The sequence below is a fragment of the Mauremys reevesii genome, linkage group 1, assembly GCF_016161935.1.
Source record: "Mauremys reevesii isolate NIE-2019 linkage group 1, ASM1616193v1, whole genome shotgun sequence".
NCBI classification, from domain to species: domain Eukaryota; kingdom Metazoa; phylum Chordata; order Testudines; family Geoemydidae; genus Mauremys; species Mauremys reevesii.
The window spans coordinates 67,686,127-67,710,510 of NC_052623.1; the positions used below are offsets into that span (position 1 = coordinate 67,686,127).

The window sequence follows — 24,384 nt, forward strand, 5'->3', positions numbered from 1 at the left end:
GATCAATGGCTCCATGTCTAGTTGGCAGCCAGTATCAAGGGTCAGTCCTGAGGCCAGTTTTGTTCAATATCTTCATTCATGATCTGGGAGGATGGCGTGGACTGCACCCTCAGCAAGTTTGCAGATGACACTAAACTGGAAGGAGCGGTAGATACACTGGAGGGTAGGGATAAGATACAGAGGGACCTAGACAAATTAGAGGATTGGACCAAAAGAAATCTGATGAGGTTCAACAAGGACAAGTGCAGAGTCCTGCACTTAGGACGGAAGAATCCTATGCACTGCTACAGACTAGGGACCAAGTGGCTAGGCAGCAGTTCTGCAGAAAAGGGGTTACAGGGAAACAGTTCTTACAGAAAAGGGATGAGAAGCTGCATATGAGACAACAATGTGCCCTTGTTGCCAAGAAGGCTAACGGCATTTTGGGTTGTATAAGTAGGAGCATTGCCAGCAGCTCGAGAGACGTGATCATTCCCCTCTATTAGACATTGGTGAGGCCTCATCTGGAGTACTGTGTCCAGTTTTGGGTCCCACACTACAAGAAGGATGTGGAAAAATTGGAAAGAGTCTAGCGGAGGGCAACAAAAATGATTAGAGGGCTGGAGCACATAATTTATGAGGAGAGGCTGAGGGAACTGGGATTATTTAGTCTGCAAAAGAGAAGAATGAGGGGGGATTTGATAGCTGCTTTCAACTACCTGAAAGGGGGTTCCAAAGTGGATGGATCTAGACTGTTCTCAGTGGTACCAGGTGACAGAACAAGGAGTAATCTCAAGTTGCAGTGGGGGTGGTTTAGGTTGGATATTAGGAAAAACTTTTTCACTAGGAGGTTGGTGAAGCACTGGAATAGGTTACCTAGGGAGGTGGTGGAATCTCCTTTGTTAGAGGTTTTTAAGGTCAGGCTTGACAAAGCCCTGGCTGGGATGATTTAGTTGGGGATTGGTCCTGCTTTGAGCAGGGAGTTGGACTAGATGACCTCCTGAGGTTCCTTCCAACCCTCATATTCTATGATTCTACAGTTGTTTCAATTGTTGTATTCAGGAAGTAGTAACAAAGTTACTAATATCTTTCTTTGAGAAGATAACTGATTTTTTAGACAAAAGAAATGCAGTAGATCTAATCTTCCTGGATGTCAGAAAGACACCTGATACAGTTACACATGAGAAATTATTAGTTAAACTGGAGAAGATGGGGATTAATATGAGCACTGAAAGGTGAACAGGAACTGGTTGAAAAGGAGACTACAACAGGTCATACTGAAAGATGAACTATCAGGCTAGAAGGAGGTTACTAGTGGAGTTCCTCAGGGATCAGTCTTGGGATCAATCTTATTTAACATTTTTTATTATTGACCTTGCACAAAAAGTGGGAGTGTGGTAATAAAATTTCCAGATGACTCAAAGTTGTGAGGTATTGCCAATACGGAGGAGGATTGAAATATCATACAAGAAGATCTGGATGACATTATAAACTGGAGTAATAGAAATGGGATGATATTTAGTAGTACAAAGTGAAAGGTCATGCACTTAGGGATTAACAAAAAAAATGTTGCTATAAGCTGGGGACTTATCAGTTGGAAGTGACAGAGGAGGAGAAAGACCTGGGTGTGTTGGTTGATCACAGGATGAATATGAACCATCAATGTGATGCAGCCTTGAAAAAGGCTAATGCGATCCAGGTGTGCTTCAGGCAAGGTATTTCCAGTAGAAAGAGTGTTACTACCATTATACAGAGCACTGGTGAGACCTCATATGGAATACAGTGTGCAATTCTGGTCTCCCATGTTTACGAAAGATTAATTCAAACTGGAACAGGTGCAGAGAAGGGTTACTAGGATGATCTGAGGAATGGAAAACCTACCTTATGAGCAGAGACTCAAAGAGCTTGACTTCTTTAGCCTAACCAAAAGAAGGCTATGAGGAGATATGATTCCTCCCTATAAATACATCAGAGGGATAAATAGGAGGGAGGGAGAGGAGTTATTTAAATTAAGCACCAATGTGGACCCCAGAACAAATGGATATGAACTGGTCATCAACAAGTTTAGGCTTGAAATTAGATGAAGGTTTCTAACCATCAGAGGAGTGAATTTCTGGAGCAGCCTCCCAAGGGGAGCAGTTGGGGCAAAAAACCTATCTAGCTTCAAGACTGAGCTTGATAAGTTTCTGGAGTGGATGGTATGACAGGACTGCCTACAGTGGCGTGTGGCCCATCAGTGGCTGCCTGTAACAAAAATCCCCAACAGCTGGAGAAGGGACACGAGATGTGGAGGGCTCTGAGTTACTACAGAGAATTCTTTCCCAGGTATCTGCCTGGTGGGTTTTGCCCACATGCTCAGGGTCTGACTGATCACCATATCTGTGGTCAGGAAGGAATTTTTCCCCAGGTCAGATTGGCAGAGACCTTCGGGTTTTTTTCACCTTCCTCTGAAGCACGGGGCATGGGTCACTTGCACATTTAAACTAACATAAATGGTGAATTCTCTGTAACTTGAAGTCTTTAAACCAGGTCCCTGCAGCCTGCACTGCTTCCTGCAGCTCCCGTTGGCCAGGAACAGCAAACCGCAGCCACTGGAAGCTGCGGGGGGCCGTGCCTGTGGACAGTCAACGTAAACAAAATGTCTGCTAGCCCGCCAGCGGATTACCCTGATGGCCGCGTGCCAAAGGTTGCCAACCCCTGCTTTAAACCATGATTTGAGGACTTCAGTAACTCAGACAGAGGCTACAGTTCTATTACAGGAGTGAGTGGATGAGGTTCTGTGGCCTGCAATGTGCAGAAGGTCAGACTAGATGACCATGATGGTCCCTTCTGACTTTAATTTATATTCTTACTCAGATACTCTTACTAAAGTTTTAAATCTAACCAGTGTCCCCTAAGTGACTTGCCATGAGATGTCAGAACCGGCATCTCTCCCCGCCGGCCCCAGCATGGACCTGCCACAGCTGGCAGAGAGGAGCCCCTCCCTCAGCCCAGCCCAGCACCATCGGAGCTGCCGCAGCCCGGGGAGAGGGCTGGGGGGAGTTCTCTCTCCCCACCACAGCCCCAGAGCAGCCTGCACCTCAAACCCTCATCCCCAGCCGCACCCCAGAGCCCAGGCCCCACTGCACCCTAGCCCTCTGCCCCAGCCCTAAACTCCCTCCCACACCCAGAATCCCTCATCCCAGGCCCCACCCCAGAGCCCTCACCCTCTACCCCCAACCTTGTGCCCCCTCCTGCACCCCAAACACCTCATCCCCAGCCCAACCCCACCCCATAGCCCTCATCCTGGAGCCCTCTGCCCCAGCCCTGAGCCCCCTCCCACACTCCGAACCCCTCGGCCCCACCCCCACCACATGAATTTTGTTATGTGCACCGATATGAAAGTGCACCTCCATATTGGTGTACATAACAAAAATACCATTCCGCACATGGATGTAAAAAATAAGAGGGAACACTGGTCAGAACAGATTAGAGCTGAGTGGGTCTAATATTTATTTAATTTTCTTTCTTGATATAGGAATTAGATACAGTGCTCCTGTCAGGTAATTTTTAAGTTATTATCTGCCAAAAAACAAGAGTCTTCAGTTGCTTAAGTAGCCCCTGGAATTACAGTTAAAGTTGACACTCTCCACCCCCCAAAAAAAATCTGAAATGGCACCCCTGTAGGCAGGCACGGAATTTGCCACACACACACAGGCGTCCCCGTTGGCCTGACTGTAGCTTCCCCTCCTTAAATATAGATGTCAAACTACACATATGGTAAATGTCTGCGCTCTCAGACAAATAATTTCTGGAAGAAGCATCAGACACAGTCCAGAATAAGCACGGGAGAGAGAAATGTTAGTGTACCAAATTCATCCCTTGTGTAATTCCATCAAATTCAGTAGTTACCCAACTTCATTTGAAGTCCTCATGTGCCCTGCCTGATTCACAATGGCCAGAAAAGATGTTAGACTGAACTGTTTTAAAAATATAATTAAAAAACATGTAGCAAACTACGCCCCACAAAAGCAGGGTCAGGGTGTAACACTGCAATTGCAATGTCAATGCTGAATAAATACAATGTGTGGTAATCTAAGGTAGTATGCAAAATTATGTTGAGAGCAGAGGTGCACATCAGCCACTATTATTAGCAACAGCCGCTTCTGACACTTCACACAATCTGACCACCATAGGGGAGTGAAATGTCATTTGTTCCTACCTCTGACAAATTTCTTCTCCCTCTTTCTGCCTAATCTACTCTACCTTTCTTCAAAGCTCATCTATAAACATCTCATTTCCTTTGCCTATAATTCTTGATATTGCTCCCTCTGCTTTTTTAGATCTTGCGTCTTTGGATTTTTTTTTATATAGTTATTTTATACAGGGCTCTGAGATACCAACCCCATGATACCTCCTCCAAAGATGATATTCTGCACTCTTATTTTATGACTTGTGGAAAAAGACTGAATGTGTTACGGAAAAGCAATAGGTCTAATCCCCATATAAATGTTATTTGGTTTGGGATGTGGGGCAAAGCTTTTAGTTTTTTTCAAAAACATCAAGACTTCTCTGAGGCCAGGGGACCTGTGCCTCTTTTCATAATAATGGCCCCATGACACCCAGTTCTTGAAAAGTATTAGTCACAGTTCCAGTGAATGGAAGAGTTGTTATTGTGTTGAAGATACCAAGAGCTGCCAGCTCCCACATTAGGAGCCAACAACCTGAAAAATGTAGTTCTACAAAACTAACATTTTAATCTGAATTCAGTAATGCACTTCATTTAATTAGGACATCTCCCAGGAGACAAATTTAAACCTCATTATGCTTTAGGGCAATGGCTGCTGCTCAGTGCAGATAGTGATTCTGCTTAAGTGGGATGCCTACAGATGGTTTAGTTGTGCTTGTTTTTTGGTGTTTCCCTGGGCATGACTGCACTACAGTGCCACTGCTGCAGCTACACTACTGTAGCATAGACACTTGCTAAAGCAACAGAAGGGGGTTTTATGTCACTGTAGTAAATCCACCTCCTTGAGAGGTAGAGGCCGACGACCCTATGAAGAATTCTTCTGTTGACTTATCTGCATCCATGGTGGAAGTCAGGCCAACCTAGCTATGTCACACAGGGCACAAAATTTTTCAAAGCCCTGAACAATGTAGCTAAGTCAATCTAAGTTTTAGGTGCAGACCAGGCCTAAATTTCATGCTGGTTCTGTCTGCTTGCTCCTCTCATGGTAGTTTTAACTCCCTCCTTTGTTGAAGTACATGCAGAGAAAACACATGGAGGGCTCCCAGCATATTTGCTTGCTCCTCTTCCACTAGCTACATATTCCTGGTGTCTCACAGCTGCCACCTCAGTTCCTATTCAAGGTAGACAAGGCCTCCTACCAACTCCATAGGCTTGTCCAGCAATGCAGTGCAACAGACTCACCACAGTTCTCTCCAGACAGCAACATTCAAACAACATATGTTAAGTGGGAATGCAGCTTACCAGCATGAAAGTCATTTTCGGGGCTTCCCCATTCAAAAGACTAGGGATAGTTGCTTATCTCTAGCCCTCTTTTATGATCTCAGTTTGACTTCTTCACTCCTATACTTCCACCCCAACTTTTCCAAATCAAATGCAATCCACCTGAAATGTCACATTTGTGATTAGAGAAGAGTTCTGAGATGCTTGAAGCAAAATTCTAAATGCACTATTTAAAAGATGGTCCATCAGACACCTTTTTTAAAGTTATCCAATCTAAAAAAAATCCAATTGACATCGCTCCTCTAATTAAGTGAGTCTTCCTGGTGTTGTACTGTACATCAAGTAAGGCCCAATAGATTGTAAGTCACATTTAAAAACATTACGTTTCCTCCTGAGATCAGCCTGTAGACAAAGTTTCAACTAAAACAACATTTTTATAGCCAAGTTACATGCACCATGAATAGGATATTTACAGTGGAAGATACAGACAACTTTAACTATGGCAGCATAAACACTGGCATTATAATAAAGTCAAATAACTCACAGCACCTCAAATAAACAGCACTGAGGCCAAGAGTCTAGTCCATTGAAACACTGGTGAAGAAGAATGCCCAAATACCAACACTTCCAGTACACTACAATTGGAAAGAATACCACAACTAATTTCAAGCAATTTTCCATTTTAAAGCTTTTAGAACCAGCTGAATTGAATGAGTTATTTCAAACAGTCCTCATTGTAGTATCCTGGCACCACACACAATGATAGAGGATGTTATATTTCAAACCAGGGCTTAAAAGCATGTCAACTCACAAGTTTCTGTTCAGTTCATAGGTAACTCGATCAAATAACATGCCCCTTTTACTGAATACTTGCAAAGGCAACTTGAATAAATTAAACAAGCTTTAATTAAGCAGTAGCTTTAGTAGTTTGTAAATTGATCTAGGGCTATTCACACAATTATTTTTCTTTATAAATATATACTGATCTGAATTTTTAACAATCCTCTTTGACTGATAAATTATAAAAAAAATTCTGTAGTTTTCTCTCTCCATTTTCCAAGCAATCAAAGTACTGACAACCCATTCTGCAATGGTTACTAACTAGAGCTGGTTGGAACATTTTCACTAAAATATGCTGTTTCATGGAGCTCTATTGGCTTCTACAAAGCTTTAAGGGTTTGGAGGTCCAGCGCAAAGAGAGAGAGAGATTTTGCATAAACATTTTAAAGATTTTGTTTTTGTTCCCAAACAGAGCAAAAGCAAATTTTTAAACCTCAAAAGTTGCCACAAAATGGAATTGTCATCCTCCAGTCATCTCAAGTACTATCATGGCTTGTTTCTTCATTAAGAGTTCAAGTTTTATTTTTCTCAGTAGGTAAAAATACACCTGCCCATTCACTGGTGGAAAGTCAAGTTATTGGCCTGATGAGTGCATTTCTCCTACCTTGAAAACCATCCTAGCCATTTTAGGCAAAGCATTGTTAGTATTGATTCAGATTCCAAGATTAGAAGGAACCATTGTGATCAATCTAGTCTTACCTCCTGTATAACAACTTCCCTAAAATAATTCCTAGAGCATATCTTTGAGAAAAACATCCAATTTTGATTTACAAATTGTCAGTGATGGAGAATCCACCACAACCCTTGGTAAATTGTTCCAATGGTCAGTTACTTTCACTGTTATTTCCGGTCTGAATACGTCTAGCTTCACCTTCCAAGCATTGGACTGTGTTTTACCTTTCTCTGCTAGACTGAAGAGTCCATTATGACATATTTGTTCCCCATGTAGATGCTTTAGACTATAATCAAGTCACTCCCTAACCTTCTCTTTGTTAAGCTAAATACACTGAGTTCCTATCAGGCATATTTTCTAATTCCTTTAATCATTCTTGTGACTCTTTTCTAAACCTTCTCCTATTTTTCAACACCCTCCTTGAATTGTAGACACCTGAACTGGATGTGGTATTCCAGCAGCAGTCACACCAGTGCCAAATACAGAGGTAAAATAACCTCTCTACTCCTACTTGGGATTCCCCTGTTTATGTATCTATAGCGGAATAGCCACTTACAGTCACTGGTCACTGTGACACAGAGACCCCTTGGCAAAGGGTCCCCTGTTCTTGGTAAACAACTTTTGTCTCACACCTGACAAACTCACTACTTGCAGAGTATTTATCCATAAGGGGTATCATGTAAGTTATCTACAGAAAGCTCTTGTTAACCCACAAGGCATAGACATGATTAGCATAGCCCAATGGAGAGTGCTTGAGTGGCTGAAAGGCTGGTGCTGTTAGAAGCTGATACCCTGTTACTACTCCCTCATGCTGAGGACAGGGGCTAACAAGGTGACCCACAGTCCTGGGTACCCAGAGATCTGTCACAGTCACTTTGCAGGCATCCTGGCCTTGTTAGCCTCCTCTTGCAGGCCCCTTAAGCATTTCACACAGTTTCTGTTGTGGCTCGCAGCACCCCTAACTGGGGCTTGTTTAACATCAAATAGAGTTCACACAGTCTTCAGAGTCCTTAATCACAAAATAATCCAAACACTCCTCAATGACTCCCCAATATCAAGTTCATACTCAGAATTCTACTAGAATTCTTTAAGGGGGTCAACAAGAGTGATCCAGTTGATATAGTATATTTAGACTTTCAGAAAGCATTTGACAAGGTCCCTCACCACAGGCTCTTAAGCAAAGTAAGCTGTCATTGGATAAGAGGGAAGGTCCTCTCATGGATCAGTAACTGGTTAAAAGATAGGAAACAAGGGAGAGGAATAAATGGTCAGTTTTCAGTGGAGAGAGGTAAGTAGCAGAATCCCTCAAAAATCTGTACTGGGACCAATGCTGTTCAATATATTATATTCATAAATGATCTGGTAAAAGGAATAAACAGTGAGGTGGCAAAATTTGCAGATGGTACAAAACCACTCAAAATAGTTAAGTCCAAAACAAATTGTGAAGAGTTAAAGGGGTCTCACAAAACTGGGTGATTGGGCAATAAAATGGCAGATGAAATTCAATGTTGATGAAAGCAAAGTAAAAAACATTGGAAAACAATCCCAACTATATATACAAAATGCTGGGGTCTAACTTAGCAGTTACCACTCAAGAAAGAGATCTTGGAGTCATTGAAGATAATTCTCTGAAAATATCTGCTCAATGTGCACTGGCAGTCGCAAAGCAAACAATGTTAGGAATCATTAGGAAAGGGATAGATAATACGACAGAAAATATCATACTATATAAATCCATGGTAAGCCCACAACTTGAATGCATGCAGGTCTGGTCACCCCATCTCAAAAAAGATACATTGGAATTAGAAAAGGTACAGAGAAGGGTCACAAAAATGATTAAGGATATGGAACAGTTTTCAAATGAAGAGAGATTAAAAAGACGGGGACTGTTCAGCTTGGAAAAGAGGCAGCTAAGGGCGGGATATGATAGAGATCTATAAAAGAATGAATAATGTGGAAAAATGAGTAAGAAAGTGTTATTTACCCCTTCACATAACACAAGAACCAAGGGTCACCCAAACCTGTGGAATTCATTGGCAGGGATGTTATGAAGGCCAAAAGTATAACTGGGTTCAAAATATAATTAGATAAGTTCACGGAGGATAGATCCATCAATGGGTATTAACCAAGGTGGTCAGGGACGCAACCCCATGCTCTAGATGTCCCTTAGCCTCTGACTGCCAGAGGCTGAGACTGAATGATGAGATGGATCTTCAGTTCATCCCCCTGAAGCATCTGGCATCAGACACTGTTGGAAGACAGGATACTGGGCTAGATGGACCATTGGTCTGACCCTGTATGGCCATTCTTATGTAATTCAACAGTTCATACTTAGCTCTGGTTCTGCTGCCACACCCAGAGCTCTTCCTCTGTCAGTCTGCTCCACCTAAAGCCACAAGTCCTAGCACTTTTTCACTGGAGCTAAGCCCATTTGGTTTGGCTTCCTTCTCCTGTCAGTGTCTCCCCTGTTCTGAGGAAGAAGACAGTCTATATACTGCCCTCCTCCACAGAGCTCCTTTTGACTGGCTGGAAGAGAGGGGAGCCCTGCTCCACCCTACACAACAGGGCTCCTGATCCTGGGCCCTTAAAGGAACAGTGTCCTGGGGTTTCTGCCCACTGCCCTCCACCCCCCACCCAGGATCCAACTCATAAATCCCCAAGACAGCTTCCTCTCTTCCACGACCATGCTATATTCTGGTCTGTTCATTCCAAGACCTGGAATGGGGCCTTCTGGACCCCTTTATTCTTAAAAGGTCTAGTACACCCCGCTACAGTATCCAAGGATCGCATTAGCCCTTCTGCCCACAGCATCACACTGAGAGCTCATGTTCAGCTGATTATCCACGATAACCTCCAAATCTTTTACAGAATCCCTACTCCTTAGGATAGAGTCCCCCATTCCTTAAATATGACCTACATTCTATGTTCCTAGATGTATACATTTATATTTGATCAAATTAAAACACATGTTGTTTGTTTGCACCCAGTTTACCAGATATCTCTGCAACCGTGACCTGTCCTTTTCCTTATTTATGACACCTCCAATTTTTGCAAACTTTATCAGTGATGATTTTATGTTTTCTTCCATGTCAATGATAAAAATGCTAAATAGCCTAGGGCCAAGAACCGATCCATAGAGCAGCCTGCTGGAAATGCACTGCTTGATAATGATTCCCTGTCCACAATTACATTTTGAGACCCATTAGTTAGCCAGTTTTTAATCCATTTAATGTGTGCCATGTTAATTTTACACAATTATAGGTTTTTAATCAAAATGTCAGGTGTATCAAGTCAAATGCCGTATAGACGTCTGGGTATATTACATCAACACTACTACCGTTATCAACCAAACCTGTAATCTCAATGAAAAAAAGATATCAAGTTAGTTTGACAAGATCTATTTTCAATAAACCCATGTTGATTGGCATTAATTACATTACCCTCCTTTAATTCTTTATTAATTGAGTCCCATTCAACCACTCCATTCTGTTGCCTAGGACTGATGTCAGACTGACAGGCCTATAATTGACCTGCGTCATCCCATTTACCCTATCTAAATGTTGGCACACTAGCTTTCTTCCAACTTTGTGCAACTTCCCCAGTGTTCTAAGACTTATTGAAAATCAACAGTAAAGTCCAGCCCGCTCATCGGGCAGCTCCTTTAAAACTCTTGTTCAAATAAGTTACCTGGATCTTCTGATTTAAAAATATCTAATTTTAGTAGCTGCCATTTAACATCCTCCTGAGATACTAGGGCAGGGATTGGCAACCTTTGGCATGCGGCTCGCGAGGGTAAGCACCCTGGCGGGCTGGGCCAGTTTGTTTACCTGCCGCGTCCGCAGGTTCGGCCGATCACGGCTCCCACCTGCCATGCTTCACCGCTCCAGGCCAATGGGGTCTGCAGGAAGCGGTGCAGGCTGAGGGATGTGCTGGCCACGGCTTCCCACTTCCCCCACTAGTCTGGAGCAGCGAACCGCGGCCATTGGGACCTGCGATCGGCCAAACCTGCAGACGCGGCAGGTAAACAAACTGGCCCAGGCCGCGTGCCAAAGGTTGCCAATCCCTGTACTAGGGAATGGAAAGAGCGTCATCATAATCAATCATCTGTTTTTCCCCCAAATACAGAACAGAAAAATGTATTGACCACTTCAGCCTTTTCTGCGTTATTATTGATGATTCTACCATTTCCATCTAGTGATGGACCAATACCATAGTTAGGATTTTTTTTGTCCCTAATATACTTAAACTCATTCTTATGGTCCTTCACTCTGCAGGCCATAGATTTCTCCTTGTGTCGCTCTGCATCTCTTATAAACTTTCTACAATTCTAAGCTTCTGATTTATATTTATTACAATCGACTTCCCATTTGTTATGTATTATTTTTATATTATGAAATATCAGCCTTTGTTTAGTCTGGATGTAGGATAGAGAAATGGCTGTGAAAATGAAGCTTCAATCTTTGCCCTCCCCTAAACATCCTGTCCAGGGCAATTTGTGTATGTTGTGCATCGTTCAAAAGACACACTCCAGAAAAGGTGTAAGCCTTAAAATCCTCACCACCACCACCACCACCCTAGAAACGGCACTCCCAATACACCCTGATACCCACTTTGGCACGTGGCCAGTGGAAGCCACGATTGGCCGAACCTGTGGACGTGACAGGTAAACAAACCAGCCCAGCCCACCAGGGGGCTTACCTTGGCGAGCCGCGTGCCAAAGGTTGCCGATCCCTGAGCTAGAGGCTGATGTCAAAGTTCTATCACATGGCTGCTCCTACCCATGCCACACACTCCTAGCTGTGACGTCCGTCTTATCACTAATTATTATTATGGCTTTCTAGTTTTATTCCTCTGGCAAATCAGTGTTTGTTAAATTATGATCCCTGAGTGACTATCTTAAGAAGTAACCCAGTAAAAGCCTTTGCCATTTTATAAAACTGCCAGCTGAACCCAAGTCAGTCCGTTCAGTTGATATACTTAGAATAGGATGAAGAAATAGCTGCAAAATGAAGGGTTTGGAGTATGGGTGGGTTGTACTTTGGTGAAATAATTCAAGGTTCTCACTGGCCTTTGCTGTCCCAGAACACAGTTAAACCTCAAAGCATAAAACCCACTGCAAGGCCATGTAAATATACAATATTCCCATGAGATAAACAATTGAGACTTTCTGGATAGTAATTAGCTGAAAAAGAAAATCTTCAGACCTTCCCTTTTAAAACAGGCAATGATGTATTCAAATATTTTATAAAAATAATATTCATCATAGTATTCTAGAAGAGGCAACTTAGGGTAAGATTTTCAAAAGTGCTTAGTGTTGGCCTAGCATTGCTCCCATTGAAATCAAGGGGACTTTTTACCAACACTGAACATTTTTTTAAATCTCATCCCTAACGTTTTCACAGGGGAAATTTTAAAGCTTCATTTTAAAGCCTCTTTAAATCATGTATTTATTATTATGCAGTTCAAAGGCTCAGAGCTTTTACTCACAGATTGCACAGCTAGCCCCTACTCAACATTAACTGCTCTAGAAGTCCTTGATTTTTTTAAAAATGAAGTCAAATACTTAATAGTTCTAATGCTGCAGTTAAAAATGAATGTTAATAAGTCTTGGAAGAAACAGTGCTGTCACAAACAGAGAGAGCACGATTTACTTTGGATATAAACATGCTCACGCTTCACTGCATTGTTTACTCTATCAGCCTTCTGCTCCACATGCAGACATTCTAAACCAGGGGTAGGCAACCTATGGGCCGAGAGATGTGCTGGCCGTGGCTTCCTGCCACCTCCATTGGCCTGGGATGGTGAACCGTGGCCAGGGAGAGCCACAATCGGCCGAACCTGCCAATGCGGCAGGTAAACAAACTGGCCTGGCCCGCCAGAGTGCCGACCCCTGCTCTAGAAAGAGGAATGGATTTACACACCCTACTACAAAACAGTAGTTTTCAGAGGAGGGCATTTGTTGCCAGTTACATTGAATGTTAAAGTAGATCAATAGTGCAAAATTTGCTGTAACTATGTTGTGTGTCTTTCCATCTTTGAACCTGACCCTGGCAAACACTTACTAATAGACTCACAATTTTTGAGAAGTGCCACTGATTTTGAGAAGCTCAGATTTGGTATACCCAGCCTGTGCATGCTGACTACTTGCAGTTCCCATTAACAGCTGTCAGAGTGGCTCAGCACCTTTGACAATCAGCCCAAGATGTCTCAGGTTGGGCACCCCAAAACTGAAGTACACAAAAATCAGTGGCCCTTTTGGTTATATCTTGGTGTAAGCCAACTGTGGTTCATGAATAAGGATAAGATTTTGTCACAGAGGTCATGGATTTTGTGACTTTCAGAGACCTCTGACATTTTCTGCTTCAGCCCCAGGCATTGGGCTGGAGCTGTCAGCCGCTGTGGGCAGCAGGGGCCCCGCAGCTCTTAGCAGTTGGCAGGGACTCCAGAGCTATGAGCTCCGCAGCAGTCAGCCATGGTGGGGTCCTCACAGCTATCAGCCACTATAGGCGCCCCCTCCCCCCCATTATTTTTAGTAAAAGTCCCAGACAGGTCACAGGCTTCTGTGAATTTTTGTTTATTGCCCGCAACCTGTCTGGGACTTTTACTAAAAATAACAGACAAAATCTTAACCTTATTCGTTGTACAATGGCCCATAACAAGGACTTGTAGGATCACGCCATAAAAACATGATCCTGTAGCTCTTATACACAGAGTAATGGCTGTGGAATTGACAGATTTATGAAGATGGAGAGAGTTTATACGAATTACATTTTTCAGCAAAAGCAGTTCAGAAAAAACACTGTCAGCATTTCTTTTGCTGTTGTTGCATATTTGTGTTTTAAGAATTTGTCCCCACACAGCCCAGCTACGTTTAACGTAAGTGTTGCCACGGGAATAGTGAGGTCACTACAACCTCAACTTCACTAAGATCAAGTTAGAAGAAAAGCTGGGCTGAGGGAAGAAGTCTATGTTTGAATAGAAATAGCTTGGAAATTAACACACGTAGTAAGAGGAGTTATGAAAGACAAGGGGAATGTAACTGGATTTATGTTTACATCTGATATTTGAGCCTCTCTCTGGTATGAAAGACCCTCTTTATTAAAAACTGCCATTCATCTCCAATTTCATCAAAATGGTACAGGGAGGTTTGGAGAGGGATTTACTATATTAAATGATGTCTTCAGAAAGAGAAACAAGATTTGCTGGGTATTTTTACGAGAACTAGATCAGAGAGTCAAGAAAAAAGAATCCAGGCAGAACATACCAGTATAGACAGGTCTCTAAGTAAACTGACGTACCTGACTGCAGGCTTACAATAAATCTGAAAATGGTGGAGAATTATTTTTTTTTAAATGGATTAGAGCAGGGATTGGCAACCTTTGGCATGCGGCCCACCAGGGTAAGCACCCTGGCGGGCCGGGCCAGTTTGTTTACCTGCCGCATCCGCAGGTTCGGCTGATTGTGGCTCTCATTGGCTGCGGTTCGCCGCTCCAGGCCAATGGGGTCTGCAGGAAGCAGCAGACAGCACATCCCTTGGCCCATGCCACTTCCCGCAGCCCCAGTTGGCCTGGAGCGGCGAACTGCGGCCAGTGGGAGCCATGATCAGCTGAACTTGTAGACGCAGCAGGTAAACAAACCGGCCCGGCCCTGGCAGGCCGTGTGCCAAAGGTTACCAATCCCTGTTCTAACCTGTTCTTAAAAACCTTCAAAATGGGGATTCCACAATCTCCCTGGCAAGCTTAACTACCCTTATCATTAGAAAGTTTTTTCCTATCTAACCTAAATCACTTTTTCTGAAGATTAAGCCCATTACTTCTTGTCCTATCTTCAGTGGACATGGAGAACAATTGATCATCATCCTCTTTATAACAGCCTTTAATGTATTTGAAGACTTAGCAGGTCCCTCAGTCTTCTTTTCTCAATACTAAACATGTCCAGTTTTTTTAACCTTTCCTCGCAGGTCAAGTTTTCTAAACCTTTTATTATTTTTGTTGTGTTCTTCTGGACTCTTAAATTCATTCATGTCTTTCTTGAAGTGTGGTTTCCAGAACTGGACACAGTACTCCAGCAGAGCCCTCACGAGTATCAAGCAGGACAGGACAATTAGCTCACATCTTACATACACCACTCTCGTTAATACACCCCAGAATGATATTGGAACAGCCTACCGAGGGAAACAGTGGGGGCGAAGGACCTCCATGACTTTAAGATTAAGCTAGATAAGTTTATGGAGGAGATGGTATGATAGGATAACGGGCTTAGTCAATAGGTCAATTAAGTGCCACACTGGTAAATAGTACAATGGGTCAATGATATGATATAACCTTTTTCCAGAGGGTATGGCTGGAGAGTCTTGCCCGCATGCTCGGGGTTCAGCTGACCGCCATATTTGGGGTCGGGAAGAATTTTCCTCCAGGGAAGATTGGCAGTGGCCCTGGAGGTTTCGCCTTCCTCGAAGCATGGGGCAGGGGTCGCTTGCTAAAGGAGTGGGTGGATCGGCTTATGTGGCCTGCATCTAGCAGGAGGTCAGACTAGATGATCATAATGGTCCCTTCTGATCTTGAATTCTATGATTCTATGATATTAGCCATTTTTGCAACTGCATCACATTGTTGACTCATATTCACTTTGTGTCTGCTATAAGCCCTTTTCTTCAGTACTGCTACCTAGCCAGTTATTCCCCATTTTGTAGTTCTGCATTTGATTTTTTTCTACTTAAGTGTAATACTTGGCACTTCTCTTTATTGAATTTCATCTTGTGGATTTCAGACCAATTCTGCAACTTGATATAGCCAGAGGGGGGCGGTTACGTGTAAGGAAGAGGGGGGGGACGGATACTAGATCTACAAGTCATACTGGAAGTACTGTGTCCCTACCGAGTTGGGTGAAAAGAGTGAGAGGAGCCCAACAGGAAAAATTAGGATGTTTGTTCACCAATGCGAGAAGCTTAGGTAACAAAATGGAGGAACTGGAGCTCCTGGTCCGGGAATTGAAACCGGATATCGTAGGAATAACAGAAACATGGTGGAACGGTAGCCATGACTGGAGTACAGGTATGGAAGGGTATGTGCTGTTTAGGAAAGACCGATGCAAAGGTAAAGGTGGGGGAGTAGCACTGTATATCAATAATGAGGTGAAATGTAATGAGATAACTAGCACTGCAATGGACAATACGGAGTCTGTTTGGGCAATGGTCACATTGGGGAAGAAAACTACCAGAGCCTCACCCGGGATAGTGATTGGGGTGTGCTATAGACCGCCAGGATCTAGCTTAGAGATGGATAGAGAGCTCTTTAATGTTTTTAAGGAGGTAAACACTAATAGGAACTGCTTGATCATGGGGGACTTTAACCTCCCGGATATAGATTGGGAAACAAATGCTAGTAATAATAATAGGGCTCAGCTTTTCCTAGACGTGATAGCTAATGAATTCCTTCATCAAGTGGTTGCTGAACCGACGAGGGGGGATGCCATTTTAGATTTGATTTTGGTGAGTAACGAGGACCTTGTTGAGGACATTGTTGTGGGGACAACCTTGGCTGAGTGATCATGAGCTAATTCGTTTCCAAATAAATGGGAGGATAATCAATAGTGCATCTGAGACTAGGGTGTATGATTTCAAAGGGCTAATTTTACTAAATTAAGGCGATTAGTTAGGAAGTGGACTGGGCTAACATATTTAGGGATCTAAGGGCAGATGACGCCTGGGGTTACTTCAGGTTGAAGTTGCAGGAGTTGTCAGAGGCATGTATCCGAGAAGGGGAAACGGCTCGTAGGTAGCAGTTTTAGACCGAGCTGGATGAGCAAACGTCTTAGAGGGTCATTAAGAAAACAGAAAGCGTACCAGGAGTGGAAAATGGAGGGATCAGCAGGAAACCTACCTTATTGAGGTCAGAGGTGCAGGAAGCTGTGAGAAAGGCAAAGCGACGAGTGGAAATGGACCTAGCGAAGGATTAAAACCAATAGCAAACGGTTTTTAGCCATATAAATAGGAAGAAAACCAAGAAAGAAGAAGTGGGGCCGCTTAAAACTTTAAGCGGAGTGGAGATTAGGATAATCTTGGAATGGCACAATATCTGACGAATACTTTGCCTAGGTCTTTAATGAGGCTAATGAAGGGCTAAGGAATAGTGATAGAGGACCGATGGGAATAAAGATATGGGGGTAGACATTACGGTATCTGAGGTAGAAGCCAAACTTGAACAGCTTAACGGAAGTAAATCGGGGGCGGATATTCTTCATCCTAGAATATTAAGGGAATTGGCGAGGATATTGCTAGCCCGTTAGCGATAATCTTTAATAAATCCCTAAATTCGGGATTGTACCGACTGACTGGAGATTAGCTAATGTAGTTCCTATATTCAAGAAGGGAAAAAAGTGACCCGGGAACTATAGGCCTGTTAGTCTAACATCTGTAGTATGCAAAGTCATGGAAAAAATCTTAAAAGAGAGAGTGGTTCGAGCATGAGGCCGATGGCAACTGGGATAGATTACAGCATGGATTTACGAAAGGTAGATCGTGCCAAACCAACTTGATCTCCTTCTTTGAGAAAGTAACAGAATTTTTAGACAAGGGAAATGCGGTGGATCTAATATATCTGGATTTCAGTAAGGCGTTTGATACGGTACCGCATGAAGAATTACTGGTTAAATTGGAAAAGATGGGGATCGAAATGAAAATCCAGAGGTGGATAAGGAGCTGGTTAAAGGGGAGACTGCAGAGGGTAGTATTGAAGGTGGAACTGTCCGGTTGGAGGGTTACCAGTGGAGTTCCTCAAGGCTCGGTTTTGGGTCGATTTTATTCAATCTATTTATTGCTGACCTGGGAACCGAGATTAGGAGTGGGCTGATAAAGTTTGCGGATGACACCAAGTTGGGGGGTATTGTCAATTCGGAAGAGGATCGGGATATTCTCCAGGGAGATTTAGATGACCTTGTAAACTGGAGTATTAGTAACAGGATGAAATTCAATAGTGAGAAGTGTAAGGTTATGCATTTAGGGATGTCTAACAAGAACTTTAGTTATAAGCTGGGACGCACCAATTGGAAGTAACGGAGGAGGAGTAGGACCTAGGAGTCCTGGTTGATCGCAGGATGACTATGAGTAGGCAATGTGATGTGGCCGTTAAAAGCTAATGCGGTCTTGGGTTGCATTAGGCGAGGTATTTCTAGTAGGGATAAGGAGGTGCTAGTCCCATTATATAAGCGTTGGTGAGACCTCATTTGGAGTATTGTGTGCAGTTTTGGTCTCCCATGTTTAAGAAGGATGAATTCAAACTAGAACAGGTACAAAGAAGGGCCACTAGAATGATCCGAGGAATGGAAGGCCTTTCGTATGAAAGGAGACTTGAGGAGCTCGGTTTGTTTTCCTTAACCAAAAGAAGGATAAGAGGAGATATGATTACACTCTTTAAATATATCAGAGTGATAAATACCAGGGAAGGAGAAGAATTATTTCAGCTCAGTGCTAATGTGGACACGAGGACGAACGGATATAAACTGTCAGTCAGGAAATTCAGGCTTGAAATTAGACGAAGGTTTCTAACCATCAGGGGAGTGCAATACTGGAACAGCCTACCGAGGGAAACAGTGGGGGCGAAGGACCTCCATGACTTTAAGATTAAGCTAGATAAGTTTATGGAGGGGATGGTATGATAGGATAACGGGCTTAGTCAATAGGTCAATTAAGTGCCACACTGGTAAATAGTACAATGGGTCAATGGTATGATATAACCTTTTCCAGAGGGTTTGGCTGGAGAGTCTTGCCCGCATGCTCGGGGTTCAGCTGACCGCCATATTTGGGGTCGGGAAGGAATTTTCCTCCAGGGAAGATTGGCAATGGCCCTGGAGGTTTTTCGCCTTCCTCCGAAGCATGGGGCAGGGGTCGCTTGCTAAGGATTGGGTGGATCGGCTTATGTGGCCTGCATCTTGCAGGAGGTCAGACTAGATGATCATAATGGTCCCTTCTGATCTTGAATTCTATGATTCTATGATTCTTGTCAAAGTCATTTTGAATTCTACTCCTGTCCTCCAAAGTACTTCCAACCCCTCCCAGCTTGGTGTTATCACAAATTTTATAAGCATACTCTCCACTCATTATCTGACATTAATGACAATATTGAGTAGTAATAGACCCTGCAAAACTCCACTAGATATACCCTCTGCTTTGACAGCAAACCATTGATTGACTACTCCAAATACAGTCTTTCAGATAGTTTTGAACCCACCTTATAGTAATTTCACCCAGATCGCATTTCCCTAGTTTGCTTGTGAGACTGTGTCAAAAGCCTTACTAAAAATCAAGATATGTAACATTTACAGCTTCCCCCCACCCACAAGACCAGGAACCCTGTCAAAAAAGGAAATTAGGTTGGTTTGGCATGATTTCCTCTTGACAAATTAATGTTGGCTATTACGTTAACCCAGGGGATCTCAAACTGGGGGTTGGGACCCCTTAGAGTGTCATGAGGATCTTACATGGGAGGTCAGAAGCTGTCAGCCTCCACCCCAAACCCCATGTTGCCTCCAGCATTTATTATGGTGTTAAATATATAAAGGAGAGGATCACACTCAGAGGCTTGCTATGTGGAAGGGGTCACCAATACAAAAGTTTGTGAACCCCTGTTATAACCTATTATCCTCTAGGTGCTTACAAATTGGTTGTTTAATCATTTGTTCTAGTATCTTTCCAGGTGTTGACATTAGGCTGACTGTTTCCCCCCTGCCCACCCCTGGCCTTTTTAAAGACAGGTACTATGTTTGCCCTTCTCCAGTTCTCTTGGGACCTCACCCATGCTCCATGTTTTCTTAAAAAGAATCACTAACAGTTCCAAGATTGTTTTAGCTAGTTCCTCAAGTACCGTAGGATTCATTTCATCAGGTTCTGCCAACATCAATACATCTGACTTGTCTAAATAGACTTTAACCCATTCTTTCCCTATTTTGGCTTGTGTTCCTTCCTCTTTGTTGTTAATATTACTTAAGTATCTGGTCACAATTTACCATTTTAGTGAAAGAAACAGTTTCATTACTATAAATCACTGGAAATCAGAAAGTATAAGTTTTTATAAGGCAAATTCTATGGAATATTTTTGAGGAGAGGAAGTTAGCAATTAAAAAAAATAGGGTCTGCTTGTGTGTGGGGGTTTTAAACTTACTTATGACAACTTAAACATTGATTCCATGGCTTTTTAATGGGAAAGCAGGTTCTTTCAGTCCTCCTAATTACTATTAATTTTGGTATACTCTCCTTGACAAACAAGAACAACCAAGATATATAATTTAAAAAAAAATCATAACACTAACAAACATATGCTAAACTTTATTGCTCAGTTACCTTGATTTTGGATATTCCTGATTCCATATCCTTTGCTTGTATGTTGTCTGTATGCTATCTGTATTAATTTAATACTCTTTTGTACAATTAGCACTCTTTCTGCACTGTGCACTCAAACTGGAACTAGTGATTTAAATTATCTTTAAAACGGCAACCTCCAAAACCAGAAAACAGCACCATTCACTGAAGGGAGAGGAGGAAGTGGTTTCCGGTATTTCTATAAACCTCTCGTGAAAATACCTTTAATACAACATTCTTGTTTAGTAAATATTTAGTTAACTACAGGATGAAGTCATCAGTAGTCTTCCTGTTAGAATGGACTAGGGTTGTCTTTGGCTTCTAAAAAAATGGAGTGCCTCTATAGTCTTCTACCAGCCAGCTGAGAACTCTTTCTTCTCTGACAGCTTATTTTCCAGCCTCTGACCATATCCACCCCAAGTACCATTGTGTTTCTCTTTGACTTTTCACTTTTGTACAGCATACCAAGATTCTCCCCAGCAATCATCAACATTAAGGGAAACCACAAAGGAAAAAAAATGGGCTTTTATCCTTGCCTTAACTGATCAATCATAAAGATGCAGACAAGGGTGGGCAAACTATGGCCCGCGGGCCGGATCCAGTCTGCGGCGCTGTTGGCACCATGTCCCTTCGGCCCCCTGGTGGGTGTAGGGGGGCCACAAGGCTCCATGCATTGCCCTGACCTCCGCAGCTTCCGTTGGTTGGGAACAGGGAACTGCAGCCAATGGGAGCTTCGGGGGAGGTACCTGGAGGTATGGCAAGGGCAGTGCATGCAGAGCCCTCTGCCCCACCTCCCTCAGGGGCCACAGCGCTTCCTGGAGCGGTGTGGGCCAGGGCAGGCATGCAGGGAGCCTACCCTGGCCCCAGTGCGCGCCACTGCCACCCCGGAGTCACTTTAGGTAAGCAGCACCGGGCCGGAGCTCGAACCCCTCCTGCACCCCACCCCCTCAACTCCCTGCCCTAAGCCCCCTGCCTGCACCTTGCACCCCAACTCCTTGCCCTGAGCCCCTTGTACACCCCACACCCCTCCTGCACCCCAACCCCCTACCCTGAGCCCCCTGCTGCACCCCTGTGCACCCCAACCCCTTGCCCTGAGCCCCCTCATACACCCCATACCTCTCCTGTACCCCAACCCTCTGCTCTAAGCTCCCTGCACCCGTGCACCCCAACCCCCTGCCCTGAGCCCCCTGCCGCACCCTGCATCTCTCTTGCACCCCAAGGAGCCCCTTCCCAAAGTCTGTACCCCTCCTGCACCAACCCCCTTCCCTGAGCCCTCTCATACACCCCGCACCCCTCCTCTGCCCCAATCCCTTGCCCTGAGCCCCTTCCTGCACACCGCACCCCCTCCCACACCCCAACCCTGCATACTATTTTCCTACCCAGATGTGGCCCTTAGTCCAAAACGTTTGCCCACCCCTAAGTTAAGGTGTGAGGATTAACAAGAAATGTCTGCGACTTCCAAGAAGACAAAACCAGAGAAGACCAGACTTGACATTCTTGATATTTGTGAGGGAAAAAATAATAATAACATTATTTTAAAAACATAAATCTTTCCAGATTTGTTTATGTATCATAAAAGGAGGGCAAAAAAGGACCCAAATCTAATTTAAAAACATGGTCTGCAGGTCACCTTCAACAAGCTGTTTGATGGAAGGAACAAAGAGTAAGGTGCGGGAATGCTTGGAGAAGAGAGCAAAATTAAATGCATAATAGTTTTAATTTTTGGCAAGCAGGGGACAAAAGTAAACAGTATAAATAGTGCTAGATAATCTCTGCCTTACGTACCAATAAGACACCTGTTTCTTAAGAAATGTACATTTAGTTTAGATCATAGAAACTGGTACAATCTCTCCCCAAATGCTGCTGAAAAGAATTACGTTCCAGACACCACAATACAAGGACAGAAGAAGAAGAAAAAAGCCAAGCAGTGTTTTGGTTTCTGATGGGTGGGGAGAGCTGTCAAGTGTCTAGAAGTCAAAGCTATTTTTACCTGTCAGCTCTGAAAGCTCCTCCCCCAGGAAGCTGTAGAAACAACTGGTTTGCTAGCCAAAGCAACACTGAACTGCATGCAGATGTGGCGCAGGAGACGCTAACGGGAGGCCAGCTGCCCTTGCCCGCTGCGCAGGAGGGCTGGGGAAGGGGAAGCGTGCGGGAGGGCTGGGGAAGGCAGAGCAAGGGCGGGGGTGTCTCACTCTCTGAGTCGCTCATGCAGCTGCAGTCGCTGACACTAGCGCTGCTCCGCCGCTTCATCCGCGCCAGGTGCTCCTCGTACTGAAAGTGGCGCTTGCTGACGGGCGAGGAGAAATCTTCGATCACGGCATCGAACTCGCCCAGCACCTCCGCCAGCTCCCCGGCATCCGCCCGCAGCGCCGCAGGGCCCGGGGCCGGACCGTCACCGGAGCCTAACGAGAAACACGGACACCCTTAAAATCCCCCCGACCCTCTGAGAGCAGCAGGGTTGGAGCACAAGAGTGAGACCGAGCCACCACCTTAGCGATACCCCGACGTCCCCTCAGAGAGACCGGCCACCCCCTCCCCAGCGCCACCCCCCATTTCTCCCCGCAGAGAGACCGGTCCCCCCCATGTCCCGGCAGAGAGCGGGACAAACTGGGGAAACGGAGGGAGCCGGGAGCAGCCGAGCCTCAGTCGCTCGCCGGGCCGGGGTCGGGTCCCGGCCGCCTCTGCTCCCGGCAGTAGAGGGGGTTTGCACCGTGCGCTCCCGGCTGCGGCTGCGGACACCGCGCGGCCCCGGTGCCAGCCTGTCCTGGGGGCGGGAGGCGAAGGGCACCGACCCCGCAACCCGCAGCGGCTGCCGCCTCCTTCCCTCCCGCCAGCCCCGACGGTGGCTCTCGCTAGGGGGGCCCGGGCCAGCCGCGCTCACCTGTGCCGGCCGCGCTCTTGGTTTGCGGGGACTTCATGGCCGCAGGCTCTCGCCTCTCCCCGCCGCCTTCTGCCTCCAGCCCCAACTGCGGCCAGCCCCAGCCGGAGCCTCTTATAAGCCCGTGGCCGGGGAGCGGCCGCGGCGCAGCCAGACGTGGGAGGAGGCGGGCGTGGGAGGGGGCACGGCCGAGCCCTGCTGCCGCTATCGCGCTGGGGCGGCGAAGTGGGAAGGACTCGGCCCGCCGGAGGGGCTGGATTATCCCCCTGCCGCCGTGTCCAACCTCCTGCCGGCCCCACAGAGGCCGGGGCCTCCCACGTGCCCGCCTCGGGCCCCCCCGGCGGGAGTTCCGAGCCCCCCCCAAGCCACCCTCCCTGGCCCGGGGCTGTGGGCGCCTAGCCCTGAACATCAGGCTGAAATTGTCACTGCGCGGCTGGGGTTCCCTCCTGCGTCCTCCGCAGAGACTGGGCGAGAGAGACGGGCCATACCCACCTCCCCAGCAAAAGAACAGCCCGCTTCCACCACAGAAAGACGCCGCAGTGCTGGGGGGGGGGGGGGAGGCGTTTGCTGGCTGGAGCCGCTGCAACGTACTGTTAGAAAAACGCAGCTCCCGGTAGAGTGGGACAAGGCACGAATGTCTAGGGCAGATAGGCACGGAGAAGCCGTCACAGCTCCTGCCTGAGTGCGCGTGGTTTGTGGGCAAAGCTTCCTAATAGCACATCAAGTGCCTGGGCTATAACCTGTGCTACAAAGTACAAGACCTGTCTTGTTTCCTTTTACTACTCCAAAGCAACATGAGGCTGCAGCAGGAACAATGAGAGTTTAACTACAACTGAGGCAGGGCCTTTCTGTTAGCAATATATATATATTTCTATTTATCTAGCTCCCTGTAAAATCAAGGCAAAACCTGTTAAAGGTTGATTTAATGCCCGAGGGGGGGGCGTGTGAATGGATATAAATTGGCTCAGCAGCACACTTCATACTAGAAGAGGTATTGCTGCAGCATGCACTCCTCCACCTTGGGACCTTACCTTCTGGTGGTACCGCACGGGCAAGAGGAGACCCAAGAAATGTCATGTTCCATAAAATCAGAGCAATGATCGATATTCTATTAGCCTTTTGACTTCCTCTAGTGGGGGTATTTGTGTCAGCAGAGCTCCAGGGAGGCTCACAGTCTAGTAATGACGTACCTGGAGCAGCAGCACTAGGTA

At 45.2% G+C, this 24,384-nt stretch overlaps 1 protein-coding gene across 1 annotated transcript in view; it reads right to left on the reverse strand.

The window, feature by feature from the left end:
- Window positions 1–23,364, reverse strand: part of RGCC (regulator of cell cycle) — a 30,526-nt gene extending 7,162 nt beyond the window's left edge. Inside the window, exons 1-2 of the mRNA XM_039523566.1 lie at window positions 23,177–23,364; window positions 22,488–22,697 (exon numbers count right to left, since the gene is read on the reverse strand). Coding sequence (XP_039379500.1) covers window positions 22,488–22,697; window positions 23,177–23,213 — 247 coding nt within the window. The 5' untranslated portion in view covers window positions 23,214–23,364. The remainder of the gene's footprint in view (window positions 1–22,487; window positions 22,698–23,176) is intronic.
- Window positions 23,365–24,384: the final 1,020 nt, after the last annotated feature.